The 12,040-nt window shown below is 53.1% G+C and overlaps 5 protein-coding genes across 5 annotated transcripts; 2 read left to right on the top strand and 3 right to left on the bottom strand.

Moving 5' to 3' along the window:
- Window positions 1-490: 490 nt before the first annotated feature.
- ALTATR162_LOCUS2120 (uncharacterized protein) lies at window positions 491-4,613 on the bottom strand (the record flags this gene model as incomplete). The annotated part of the gene is made up of 3 exons (XM_043309722.1): window positions 491-1,418; window positions 1,476-4,309; window positions 4,383-4,613. The coding sequence occupies 3 exons, from the start codon at window positions 4,611-4,613 to the stop codon at window positions 491-493; spliced, it is 3,993 nt and encodes a 1,330-aa protein (XP_043165657.1).
- A 238-nt stretch (window positions 4,614-4,851) lies between these two features.
- Window positions 4,852-6,240, top strand: ALTATR162_LOCUS2119 (uncharacterized protein; the record flags this gene model as incomplete). The annotated part of the gene is made up of 1 exon (XM_043309721.1): window positions 4,852-6,240. One exon carries the CDS (start codon window positions 4,852-4,854, stop codon window positions 6,238-6,240), a length of 1,389 nt encoding a protein of 462 aa, XP_043165656.1.
- Window positions 6,241-6,441: 201 nt separating this feature from the next.
- ALTATR162_LOCUS2118 (uncharacterized protein) lies at window positions 6,442-7,756 on the bottom strand (the record flags this gene model as incomplete). The annotated part of the gene is made up of 4 exons (XM_043309720.1): window positions 6,442-7,364; window positions 7,418-7,480; window positions 7,532-7,581; window positions 7,632-7,756. The coding sequence occupies 4 exons, from the start codon at window positions 7,754-7,756 to the stop codon at window positions 6,442-6,444; spliced, it is 1,161 nt and encodes a 386-aa protein (XP_043165655.1).
- A 249-nt stretch (window positions 7,757-8,005) lies between these two features.
- On the top strand, window positions 8,006-9,206 carry ALTATR162_LOCUS2117 (uncharacterized protein; the record flags this gene model as incomplete). Its single annotated transcript, XM_043309719.1, has 2 exons — window positions 8,006-8,279; window positions 8,329-9,206. The coding sequence occupies 2 exons, from the start codon at window positions 8,006-8,008 to the stop codon at window positions 9,204-9,206; spliced, it is 1,152 nt and encodes a 383-aa protein (XP_043165654.1).
- Window positions 9,207-9,404: 198 nt separating this feature from the next.
- ALTATR162_LOCUS2116 (uncharacterized protein) lies at window positions 9,405-11,503 on the bottom strand (the record flags this gene model as incomplete). The annotated part of the gene is made up of 3 exons (XM_043309718.1): window positions 9,405-11,139; window positions 11,189-11,438; window positions 11,491-11,503. 3 exons carry the CDS (start codon window positions 11,501-11,503, stop codon window positions 9,405-9,407), a joined length of 1,998 nt encoding a protein of 665 aa, XP_043165653.1.
- Between the last annotated feature and the right edge of the window lie 537 nt (window positions 11,504-12,040).

The raw sequence follows: 12,040 nt of genomic DNA, 5'->3' as shown, positions 1-12,040 counted from the left end.
ACGCCCTTCATACCCCTCTCTACATGTCACCACGCCCTTCTCGCAGTCTTCAACAGCTTTTTCGAAGATACTCTTTCAGGCAATATGGCTTACAAAAACATGACATGTGTGACACCACCTAGGTAGCGCCGTGCTCCTTGACGTCCTTTGCTCCATCATACCGTGCGCCCTTCATAGTACAGCCATCGATGCACATGCAAAATTTCTCAACAAGACAACGCACAGTGGGACAGCGACACAAAGGCAACAATCCAAGCTGAAAACCAGTACTAGAAACCATATTGATGGACGACGTTTGATATTTCCATGCGGATCGATCAACGCAACTAGCTTCCAGCGCCCCCAATGCAGTGTTACGCTGACACAAGCTCACCACTTTGATATCTAATAATACAGTGTGTGGTCCACCTCCATGAACATCCGTGTTGTCCAACTATTCAGATCTTTGTCATATATACATCGCCTGTAGCATGTTGTCCATCCTTCATATTTATTCTTCACCAACAACCTCTCGTTCCCGACAAACGACACAGCCCCGACCAACTGCACTCTTAATAACATGTGCGTGCGCTACCTTTGCGCCTACACTTCTTGTCCACCTTCCGCCGCTTTCTTGAGCATCAGTGGCCAGTTGCTGTTGTAGGCCAGCTGCGACACTGGCGCTGGCACTTGTCTTCGGTAATAGGCAAGTAAGATGGAAGACGTGGCCACATGCAAAGCCCACAAGCGTGTCGCGAGACAGGGGCATAGGCCCATCCTCGATGGTGACGGTCTCTTCTTCGGCGGTGGGGAGCATAAAGGGACGGTGGCACCCTACACAATGACCGGGTGGTGCTTCGCCCTGAGGCACTTCTGCAGGAGCGGGATCGAGGTTCGGTGCGGTGGTTGTTGAGGACACCGCTGTGGGCTTCTTATCAGCTTTAGCTGTAGCTTTTGCTGCGGTTGCCGGATCAATGCCTTTGGACTCAATGTCAATCTGCCCTTTTGCATGGCGATGCTTTTCGTGACCGTCGCCGTCACATGGTGTGACTTCGAACTTGACACCCCGCTTTTGGCCTGCACGTAAAGTGTCCATACCAGTTGCTACCTCGCCCCGAAGAACTCTCGCAACACCTTCCGAGATGGAGTGTTGGATTTCATACTCCCGTACCATACGACCAATACCGTCCCTCAGACCTTCGATTTCAAGTCCTTCAGGAATACGACGGACGAGTTTGATAGGGTCTATTGCTGTGCCGACTTCCTCGAGCAGGCCGCGGATGAAGTGAGGCTTGTCCATGGAATACTCCAACAGATCATTCCAGAGGTCAGGATCATCTTGCTCCTTGGCGAATGAAATAGCAAAGCTGACGTCTGAGAGTTTCTCAATGATCAGGTACAGAGCACGCTTGGTTTGACCAGTCTTGGAGAGGATATGTCTATGGTAGGTTAGTGAATCAGGTATGACTAGGACTGCGTAGACAGTCGTGACTTACACAAGTTCTGGGATGTACTCTCTCCTCTCACACTCCGCGGTGGCTTTGCTCAAATCATAACTTTGCGACTTGCGCAAGTACTCCATCAACAGCGGTCGATCGTACTCGGCAAACAACTCCACCATGAGATCCGCAAATTCTTCTGCAACGATCTTACCATCAGCCGCCAAGCGGTCCTCGGCTACCCGCTCTTTAGCCGTCTTTGCTGTCCGTTCATGCATTTCCGGCTTCCAGAGCTTCCGTAGATAGAAGTACAAAAATGGTCTAAATACTGGGCCTTTCGATTGGAGTTGGCTTTCGACGTCACTCGCAGGAATGGTGCCACGGCAACCCTCCTCTACGAGGACGTTGATGGCTTCTGCTGAGGCTTCTTCCAACTCCTCCAACTTCGCTGATGCCGATTTCATCTGCTCTTTCGAAACACCCATCATGATGAAGCCAGGTATATCGTCCCGTACAGCTTCCACTAGGTGGAAGTCCCGTATGAGAGTCATGGCCGCATCGGCATTCTGCAAGCGGATGTAACAACGCAGCGCTTCTCTTTGTCTACCACTGGCAAGGAATAGTTTCGCAAGACCATCTTGTAGTATCCGCCAGTCTCGACCTTGTACGTCGCCCTCGATAGACTCCTCAGTGACGTCGCCAGCAGAGAGTTTGCTTTTAATAGCCTCAATGACGCTGTTGATATCGAACAGGTCCGGATCCCAGTCCTCAAGCAGGTGTTTGAAGCGTATACGATCATGTATGATGTAGTGACCGAGAATTACTTCATATACCATGGAAGGCAATGGCGGTTGCATTGGCTTCTTGGGAACGTAGGGAGAGATCTCGTTGAAGTGATTCGTTTGTGCAAACTTCCACACCCAATGTTCCCATCTTGTGGAGGTGCCTAGTACGCGGCCAGCGACCTTACCTGCTTGCTTCCAGTCACCCGAGCCAACAAGCTGTTGTACCCATAGATCCCCGATGCGACGCTTCTCTTTCTCTACCGCCGAGTTTTGGTTTGCTTTCGTAGCAGACAGGGTTGTCTGGGATGCGCTGTCATCCGCAAAGAACTCATGTAGGCTTCCCTGTTGCTTTATTGGCGTACTGGGATCTGAGCTATCCGACAGTGACTGAGAGACAGATGCGATGATCTCCGGGTGGTCCTCCAGAAGCTCCCATGCATCCTTGTAGTTCTCGTGCTCGAGTTCCCACTGGAAGTGATCAGAGAGCTCTCGCTTGATAGCCAGCACGCAGTCGTAGGGGCTCTGTATAAAGACTTTCAGGCCTGCCGTTGCAGCGTTCGGATGTACTTGTTGCTGACGCTTGCCGGATATTGAGCCAGCAGCATTGCCTGCGCTTGCTGACGACATGGAAGGCGCCCTCGACGGCGGCTTATCAGAACCGATGGGGAGGTTCATCACGCTTGCCCCAGAACTGAATATGCGTGCAGTGGCAGCACCCATATCCCATATTCCACCCCCGATAGCTTCGAGTGCGCTCCTTTGTGCGGGAGTCATTGTCTTTGGATGTGGTACGTACAGGGTTCCCAGGTGGTAGTCCGCAGCCGAGAGGCTTTCGTATCGACTGACAGTTAGAGAGTCCACTTCGACCTCATCGGAGGTCGCAGCATCGATGAGTTTGAGCTCTGGTGAGAGACCGTTTGTGCGACGGTGCCTTCCTCCTCGGGGAGTCGTGTCCGGTCCAGAGACAGGGTTATCATCATCGTCGCGTGTCCGGTATGCAAGAACAAGAAGCAAAGAAGGGGTATAGAGCGAAATGCCAGAAACAATACAGTCGTCGAAACGAAGGAAATGAACCACCTCGGCGCTTCCAACCGATCTCTCACCAATATCGCGACCAATGCCAGCCCCACCAGGCTGTACATGGACGACCCATGCGGCATCGCCCCATCCTATGATGAGCTTTTCGAACTTGTCCTGCTTCTTTATATCTTTGAACGCCTGGGGTGAGCGATTGTGTGGTAGTGTGCCTTCGGTTTTATCCGCAAGGTGGTGGCCATTCATGCTCATTATAGCATCATCGTCAGATTCAAGTGATCGGTCGTCTATCCATTCGATCCGCGCTTTCCATACACCGGCCATTTCCTGCCATATTCGACGGTTCGGCTTTTCGATGAAGCCGATTCTTTTCCATGCGTTGTCGGAGTCAGCACTATCAAGATGGAGATCGGTCCGCATGATACGGATGCCGTGTTCGTTCGACCAGGCTACAAACTTGCCCGAGAGTGACCATTTGATGGCAGTTATAGTACCTTCTCCCGAGTGCAGAATGGTGTCTTTTCCACTGTGCCCACCCAGACCTATCGCTCCAAGCCATCCCTGGGCTGTCTGTGATGCTGAGCTGGTGTTGGCGTTGGAACGTACACCTGTTGGACCTCCGACCGTGTGAATGAGCTCACCAGCTAATCCTCCAGATAAGTATGAGCGATCGTTCTTGTAATCAGGCGAAAGTGCAACCGCTTGTACAGGGCGACCGAAATTCCGCAGTGTGACGTCTTTGGGATCGATCAGGGAGGACACACATACGTGCCCATCGATGGAGGAAGAGGCTATGTATATCTGATTTGAGGGTGTTGATGGCACCTGAGCTTGCCGTGGTGCGCGAGGAGACGATGCATTGCCCGCTGGCGAGTCTGTTCGTCTAGAAGATGCATTTGTGTTGTCTACTGACCTGAGATCCGAGGCCGTGGGTACGAAGGGCTGCGAAGCCAATAGAGGCGATAGCGATAGCGCTGTCACTGAAGCAGCAGGATGCGCGTTGTAGGTCCGGAGGATTTGAAATGAAGGTATGCTCAATGCATGGATATTGCCATTGTGGGTGCCTACAATCTAGGTACAATCTTAGCATTCACTCGACAGCTTGCAGTACTCATGCGCATAATGCATGGAGCTATGACCGTACCATCTTGTCTCCCGCAACCATGAAGGTAGCTGTCGCGTCGCCATTCCGATAGACAGGTCCCAAGTCTCTTGTCAGACGGCTGTACTTGAGCTTCGGCTCTTCCTCGACATCATCCTCATCCTCATCTGAGTCGTGCTCGACGCTCTCTTTCCCTTCACTAGTTACCTTGTCGACGTGTTTGGGGTCGCGCGTAGGCGTACGCGGTTCGTCTGGGGTGTTTTCCGCAGCCATGCTGGCGGCATGAGCTGCGGCGGGCGTGGTAGAGGCCTGGGGAAGCTCCGGCGCGTGGAGGTGTGAGTGATGGAGGAGTCGATGCCCTGTCGATCTAGGCCTATGATGCTGGCCAAGCCATTCCCGCGGACTTGCAAGGGTCTAGCTCTCCGCAAATGCTCCACCACTCTCAAGATTGATCGCCTCCACTAGTTGCTCTCTTGTTGGAAACTATGTTCGAGATACATTGCCGCTGGCGATGACGGTTTACCAACACTACGCATTCAATGGCTTGGCACGGTGTCTTGCTGCGCGCCTTCCGCTGAACACCCTACCCACGCTTCCGTTGTTGCGCACCCCCGCAAACCGACTATTCTCGACGACAAGCAGATATGCGAAAAAGATAGACTTGACACAGAAGCAAGAGGAACTAGTCTCAAACGAGGAACCGGTGAAGGAGACGCAGCAACATGCAAACCGAAAAGGCACCAGGAAGAGTGCTGGCAAGACGTCGTTGCGGAGTATCGCCGTCGAGGCACAGAGATCGCGAGCTTTCGTAAAGTCAAGAGGAAGGACACGCTTCATAGACCCAGACGCTGAAACCAAGACGGTAACCGCGTACTGTGCGGCCGAAACATACGACATTGCTGTTGCCGCTCGACTAGTCAAAGCCCAAGGCTACGATCTCGATCCTTTCCAGACCGGCTTGTACCCGCAGGTCATACATGTCCAGACTTCGGACCGACCATCAGAGGTCAAAGATTTCCAGCAAGGCGATATCTTCATCTTCCCATCTGGCACAGTGGTGACATGGAATGTCCGGGAAAGAGAGGCGCTGAAGCTGGTCAATCAAGTGCTACCAGCAGCAGCTGAAGGCTCACACCTAGACTTGCTTGAAACGGAAGATCTGGACTATCTCGAAGACTCCAGCAGAGAAACCAGCGAGGTAGTCGGCGACACCATCGTTCTCGGCACAAAAGCAGAGCCAGTATCCGACAACCCACCATCATCTCAACCCGACGAATCTCTCAACTCGACTGACCAACGCCACGAAGTAGATACTGTTCTAGCCAAGATAGCCTTCTCTTCTGGTCTCGCCCGTAGCACCAAACTCGCCGTTCTAGAAACCCTCCTATCAGCCTATCAACACTCAACGCGCGATATCCCTGCCATGCTAGCCTCCTCCAAAACCATCTCCCCCCGGCGCAGTGCCCCCTTTACACGTTCTTTCATCCTACGCAAAACCGGTGAACTACTCTCCCTTCGCGCTCAGCTAAATCTCTACTCGGAGCTCACCGACAGCATGCCTGACATCTTCTGGGATTCGCGGCACGAGCTGGGTTTAGGCGAGTACTACGACCAAGTTGGGCGCGCCCTGGATGTTGGGGTACGAATTAAGGTGCTCAACGAGAAGATTGGATTTGCGCAGGAAATTGCTAGTGTGCTAAGGGAGCAGCTGAGCGAGAAACATGGGCTGAGACTTGAGTGGGCAATTATTGCACTCATTGCTGTAGAAGTTGTGCTTGAGTTTTATCGGCATTGGGATGAGCGTAGGGGCAAGGACGATCCGGAAAGTACCGAGGCGTTGCTGAGGAGTCATTTGGAGAGGTTAGCCGAAAGGAAGGAGGCGGAGCCTCGAACTGCATAGGCTTTTGAAGAAAAGAACGAGAGCATCTTATGATAGCATTTTAGCGCAACGATACCCCACTCTGGAATTACGAACACCTTGTACACACTTGATGCAAAAGGTACAAACGAAAAATCTTGATTCTACAGACCATGTCCGCCCAGCATAGAGGCACAGATATTTACAAAGTTTTCCACAACCCTAACCATGCTAGTACTCCGTCTATTGGTCGTCAAGGACGTGTAGATACTTCTTCTCTTCCCTCTTCTCCTTCTCGCTCATGGGTGGTAAATCATAGTAACTTGAGCTTCGGTAACCCTTGAGGTATTCAAAGGTCAAGCTCTTCAACTCAACGGGGTCAATATCCAGATCCTTGAAAGTCTTTGCATCCTTGTCAATGATCTGGTCAATGAACTCTCGCTCAACCTCATCAGCCGAATGGATGGGCCACCAGAGAAGCTTGTTGGCGTAGTGCGCAATGGGCTTCATGAGGCGCTTAGGAATGTTGACGTGGCGGCGCGGCTTCATCGCTTCCCTCTCAACGAGCTCGTTGATCTCGGCCATGGAGTACTCCGTTGGGCCGTAGAGTTCGTAAGTCTCAGCGGCGGTGGTGTCGTCGTGGAGCATGCGCTCAAGAGCCATGCCGACGTCGATAACATGGACGGGGCGGATGCGCTCTTCTAGGTGGTTCGAGGTGATGACGTTTGAGGGGGAAGCGAGACGGTGGAGAAGACGGTCCTCGAAACCAAACATGGGCGCAGGTCGAACAATGGTGGTCTCTGGGTAGATGGAACGTGCTACTTGCTCTCCCCGGGCCTTGGTGCGGTAGAACTCGGACGGAGAGTCCAAGCTTGCGCTGTGGGATGAGACTTGAACGAACCGGTCGATGTCGTACTTGGCGACGGCATCCACGATGCGCTCTGTACCGTGGACATGTACATCCTCCAGATCAAAGTTCTTGGTGGGGTAGTCGCGACCAATGAGGTTGTAGACAATGTCAGAGTGTCGCACACTCTCCTCAATCGACGCGGTGTTTCGGAGGTCCATCTCGATGAAGACGACTCTGCCCAAGTCTCCAGCGACCTTCAGGTGACGCTTTGCCATTTCCTCACGGAAGGGGACTACCACCGTACATCCTGAACGGGCTGTTCGTGCTGTTAGCGTAATATGCCTCCGCTTTGGAATCATTTCCACACACCCAGTCTGTTCACAACGTATCGTCCCAGGAATCCAGTGGCTCCGAAAACCGTCGCGGTATATCCTGCATGTGTGTGAGTGTTGATCTAGCACGCGGATACGGGTCGCAGCGTACCTCCGAGCGAGGATCGTCCACCGGAGACAGTCAAAATAGGCTTTCCAGTCCTGTGCCGTTGTCAGCATGTTTTGGCGTCATGGGGAGTAGTTTGGCGAACCTAGTTATCCTGACGTCCGAGTTGAGTTGTTGTCGGCAGACCGAGGTGGAGAAGTTGGCGACACGCTTCAAGGGCATTTGCGCCGACAGCGCCACTGGCGACCGAGCGCAGCGGAGTGGCAGCATAGTTGCGGCGTTCAATGGCTGCTGGTATGTCGAAGGGAGCTTCTTGTGAGGCAGCTGGGATGTCTGGACGTTGGTGGTTGATGGCCTTGGCGCTATGCGCTAATCGTAGCTTCCGCCGCAACGCCATCCATCAGAGCAACACAGGCCCGCCCTCCACCAACAACAGCCCAACTCCCGTGATCTACTTCTCCGACACCGAACTCGATATACACCTTCTCTCATACCATCAAAGCCCTGCAAGCAGCAATCATGGCCATGGATACAGACACGATTCCGAACCTTCTGGGCGATGCGCGGGACGAGGCACCGGAGGAACTCCAGGAATACTTCATCGCCTTTGAGGACTTCTGGGAGCGAAAGCTATGGCACGAGCTTACCGATAAGCTCATCGAGTTCTTCGACCACCCAGAGAGCGCCAAGCAGCGGATACCCTTCTTCGAGACCTTCATCAAGAGCTTCGCAAACAAGATCAACCAGCTGAAGCTCGTTACCTTGGGGCTCAACACAGCCTCACAGTACAAGGGTAGGATGAGCCATGTGGGATAGACAGGCACAAGAGCTGACTCTTACAGACGACAAGGAACGCCTTGCTTTTGTCAACGATCTCGCAAAGAGTGTCAACAAGCCCGCCTCACAAGATGCCTACGTATACGCCACAGTCGCTGCCGCCAGCATACAGCTACGGTTAAATGATGAGGAGGGAGCCAAGAAGAAGCTAGACGAGTGTGAGCAGATACTGGATACCTTCGACTCGGTGGAGACGGTTGTGCACGCCTCGTTCTACCGGGCAAGCGCAGAGTACTACAAGTCCAAGCACGAATTCGCCGCATACTACAAGAACGCCCTGCTGTTCCTGGCCTGTGTCGACCTTAACGACCTAGAACTCCGGGAACGCCAGTCTCGCGCCTACGACCTCAGCATTGCCGCGCTCGTCTCAGACTCCATCTACAACTTTGGAGAGCTGTTACTACACCCCATCCTCGACTCGCTCGTCAACACCCCACACGCATGGCTTCGCGATCTCCTCTTCGCCTTCAACCGTGGCGACCTGATGGCGTACGACGTCCTCTCGAACAACATTACCAAGGCCCCGCTTCTCAAGGAGCACCAGACCTTCCTCTATCAGAAGATCTCGCTATCCGCTCTCACAGAGACCGTCTTCCGCCGCCCACCCCACGACCGCGCCATGACCTTCTCCGAGATCTCCCAGGAGACCAAGGTACAACCGAACGAGATCGAGCACCTGATCATGAAGGCGCTGAGCTTGGGACTGCTCAAGGGTCAAATCGACCAGGTTGCCGAGATTGCGCGCATCAACTGGGTGCAGCCCAAGGTTCTGGACATGAAGCAGATTGAGGGTATGAGGACACGGTTGAAGGAGTGGGATGCCAGTGTTAACCAGCTGGGTAACTGGATCGAGGGTGTAGGCAAGGACGTCTGGGCTGCTTGAACGAGCACCACCTTGCATTAGGCCGTTGGTATACGCCTTTTAGACGACGTCGTCTCCACTCTCAACAGGTGGCATGCATTAGCTGTAAGCAAGACGCTCGCATTCAATGTAATCATAGATAGTGACCGTAGACGGTCAACGAATGAAAAGACTCATGACATCATTGCACAACTCCATTGCTTGTACATGACAGCCTCTTCAACCCCTCTCTGGCCTCGACTCCCAAAACCCAGTCGAAACCACCACAGCTCCCGCAAGCCACGCAGGGAACCAAACCAACCAAACAACAACCTGCGTCCACATGCCCCAAACATGCCATCCAATCGCGCTCTGCACAAGTACATCCATCATATTTGCTCCCAGCAACTTGGTCGCAGTCTGCACAACTAGAACTGGGTTCATCATGGCCAGCACCAGCAACTGCAGCCCCGTAACCCCGCTCTTACTACTCCTGCGTACAAAACTCAACGGCACGCACAGGACGCCGACCAAGACACTCAGACTAAAGTTGAGCGTCGCCAGCGCTGCAAGAAACATGCCTAGAAGTAGCAAGGAGAAACATTGGAGCAGACAGAGGGCTTGTGGTGTTAACACGTCGGGGGCAGACCACCAGAAGAGGAAGGTTATGGTGATTGGGGCGAGCGTGGTTAGATTGCTGGTTGTAAGGAAGAGATTGGGGAGGTGGTCGGCATCCCAGTTGTTGAACAGGTATAGGGGGACGAGGCCTGAGGCGTGGGCCGCGAGGACAAGAACGAGGGGCAGAAGGAGGTGGCGTTCTGTTACTGTGGTGCTGGCGGTGGGGACGATAGCTAGGGAGCCGTCTTGTTCAACGAGCTTAGTTGCCGGTTCTTCGGGGTTAGATTTTTCTTTGCTTTCTGGTTCCTTGGTCTCCGGTTTCGCGTCCTTGTTGTTGAGCTCGTCTTTGGTAGTGTCCTTCTCGGCTGCCTTGGTGTCTGCTGGCAAGGACTTCTCCAAAGACGCCTTTTTGGGCTTTGTGGCGGCGGGATTGGCAATGGGCTTTGTAATACGTCCGCTTTTCACCCACAATGCCATTGCCGCAATGCTGAAGTTGATGGCGATCAACATTGCTGAGGGAAGATATGTGCCAATGCTGACGAAACGCTTATCTTGCAACAAGAGATAGAAGAAGAAACTCTGGTGCAGGTGTTCGAGGAGGTTGTTCAAACTCCGGAAAAGCGATTCGACCGTCTTTCCAAGCGACATTTCGTCATGCCAGCCGTCTCCGACTGTCACCAACGTAACAGCGTCAACGTGATATGGAATGAACGACGAATGAGGTCCAGTTGCATGGCCGATACCTTGCGAGAGCATACCTCGAAGCATAGTCTGGAGTCGTTCCTTGTATGAGTCCTTGTGCTCCCACATGCGCTGAATCACGCAGCCAATACCCATCTGACCGGAGGCGATTTGCACTGCGGTGTTGAACAGGTCCAAGTTGGGAAGCTGACCGTTTATGCCATCATACACAACGTGGAGTTTATCGTATCGGTGACCCCAAGGACCAGCAGGATAGTCTACCGCAACAGCACCCTGCAATGCCCCGCTCTTGATCTTCAAGCTCTCAACGTAACGCGTGTCGTGTGCCTCGTGGTACGCATCGACCCAAGCTTGCGATCCGATTGTACTATCGCCAGGGATGAGGAGAATAATGTCTTTACTCCAAAGACTCCAGCGCTTGAAGTAGCGCGCCAATGTGAGAACCAATGCGACACCAGAGTTGTTGACCTCGTCTGCCATGTTCTTCCATGCTCCGATCAACACAATGGCTTCTGTAGCGTCTGCGCGGGGACCCTGGAGGATAGCGTAGACATTTTCGTTCGCGATTGTTCGATTCGAGACGGTGTAGTTGTAGTGCTGGGTTGCGACTTTGAGGTTCTGTTCACGGAAGATAGCTTCGAGTCGCTGAGATCGTCTATGCTATGTTCAGTTTCTATTTTGGAAAGTTGAGGATGCATGCATACTCTGCGACAGGCTTGTCTATTAGTCCGTGAACCTCATGACGATAGGCTCGAAAGACATTGTGCTCGCTGCCGGTAAAGTACGTATGCACTTGTCCAGGAAGGAGCGCATTCTCAGAAACGTATGTCCTTCGCGAGTAATCGTTCAACGGAAGTACCAGCAGCCATCCTATGCCGATGATTATACAGAGAGCGGAAAGATAAGGTGGTAGCTTGAGTAGGCGTTTATCTTGCCGGAGCGCCAGTATCGAGGCTTCACATGTTAGCTATTCGTCCGCCGCACACACACACAGAGCCGAACTCACACAGAAGAGCCATGTTGACGTCTCAATCGCCCGTCATGTAGGAGAACAGAAAGCGAAAAACGGGTCGTGTCCTTGCCCTCTGCCCAGCATCCCACATAATCCGTCTGGGAAGGTGCTAAGTCGTCTCCAGCGGGAGGATCGTCACTAGCGCCTTGTCGACCCTGGACCCTAGTCCCATTGTAATCTTCCTGTCTGTTCGTCGGAGCACAACACAACGCGTCTGCATAGCAACTATCCTAAACACCCGGTGTGCTCGCGACGACGATGCCTATAACCTCGATTCCCCAGATCAGCCCTGCGCGGATACGGTCCTATATCCTGCGCCTCCCGTTTTGCACAAAAGTACTAGTTGCGGCGATTGTAGGACTATGGGTTGCGACGATTCCGTTCCCGTGGATTAGGGATTTCGGGGCCTTGGAGCCGGCCAAGATGGATTTGACGCAGAGTATGTTTGTTCTGCTATTGTCAGAGGGATATGGTCGGCTACAGTGCTTGTGTTGTTGTCATGTATTGCGGCGCAGGCGTAAGACGACTGAGGAGGAGAGCGCGG

This window comes from Alternaria atra (genome assembly GCF_907166805.1).
Source record: "Alternaria atra isolate CS162 genome assembly, contig: 21, whole genome shotgun sequence".
NCBI lineage: Eukaryota > Fungi > Ascomycota > Dothideomycetes > Pleosporales > Pleosporaceae > Alternaria > Alternaria atra.
This window is presented reverse-complemented; position numbering and strand designations above follow the sequence as displayed.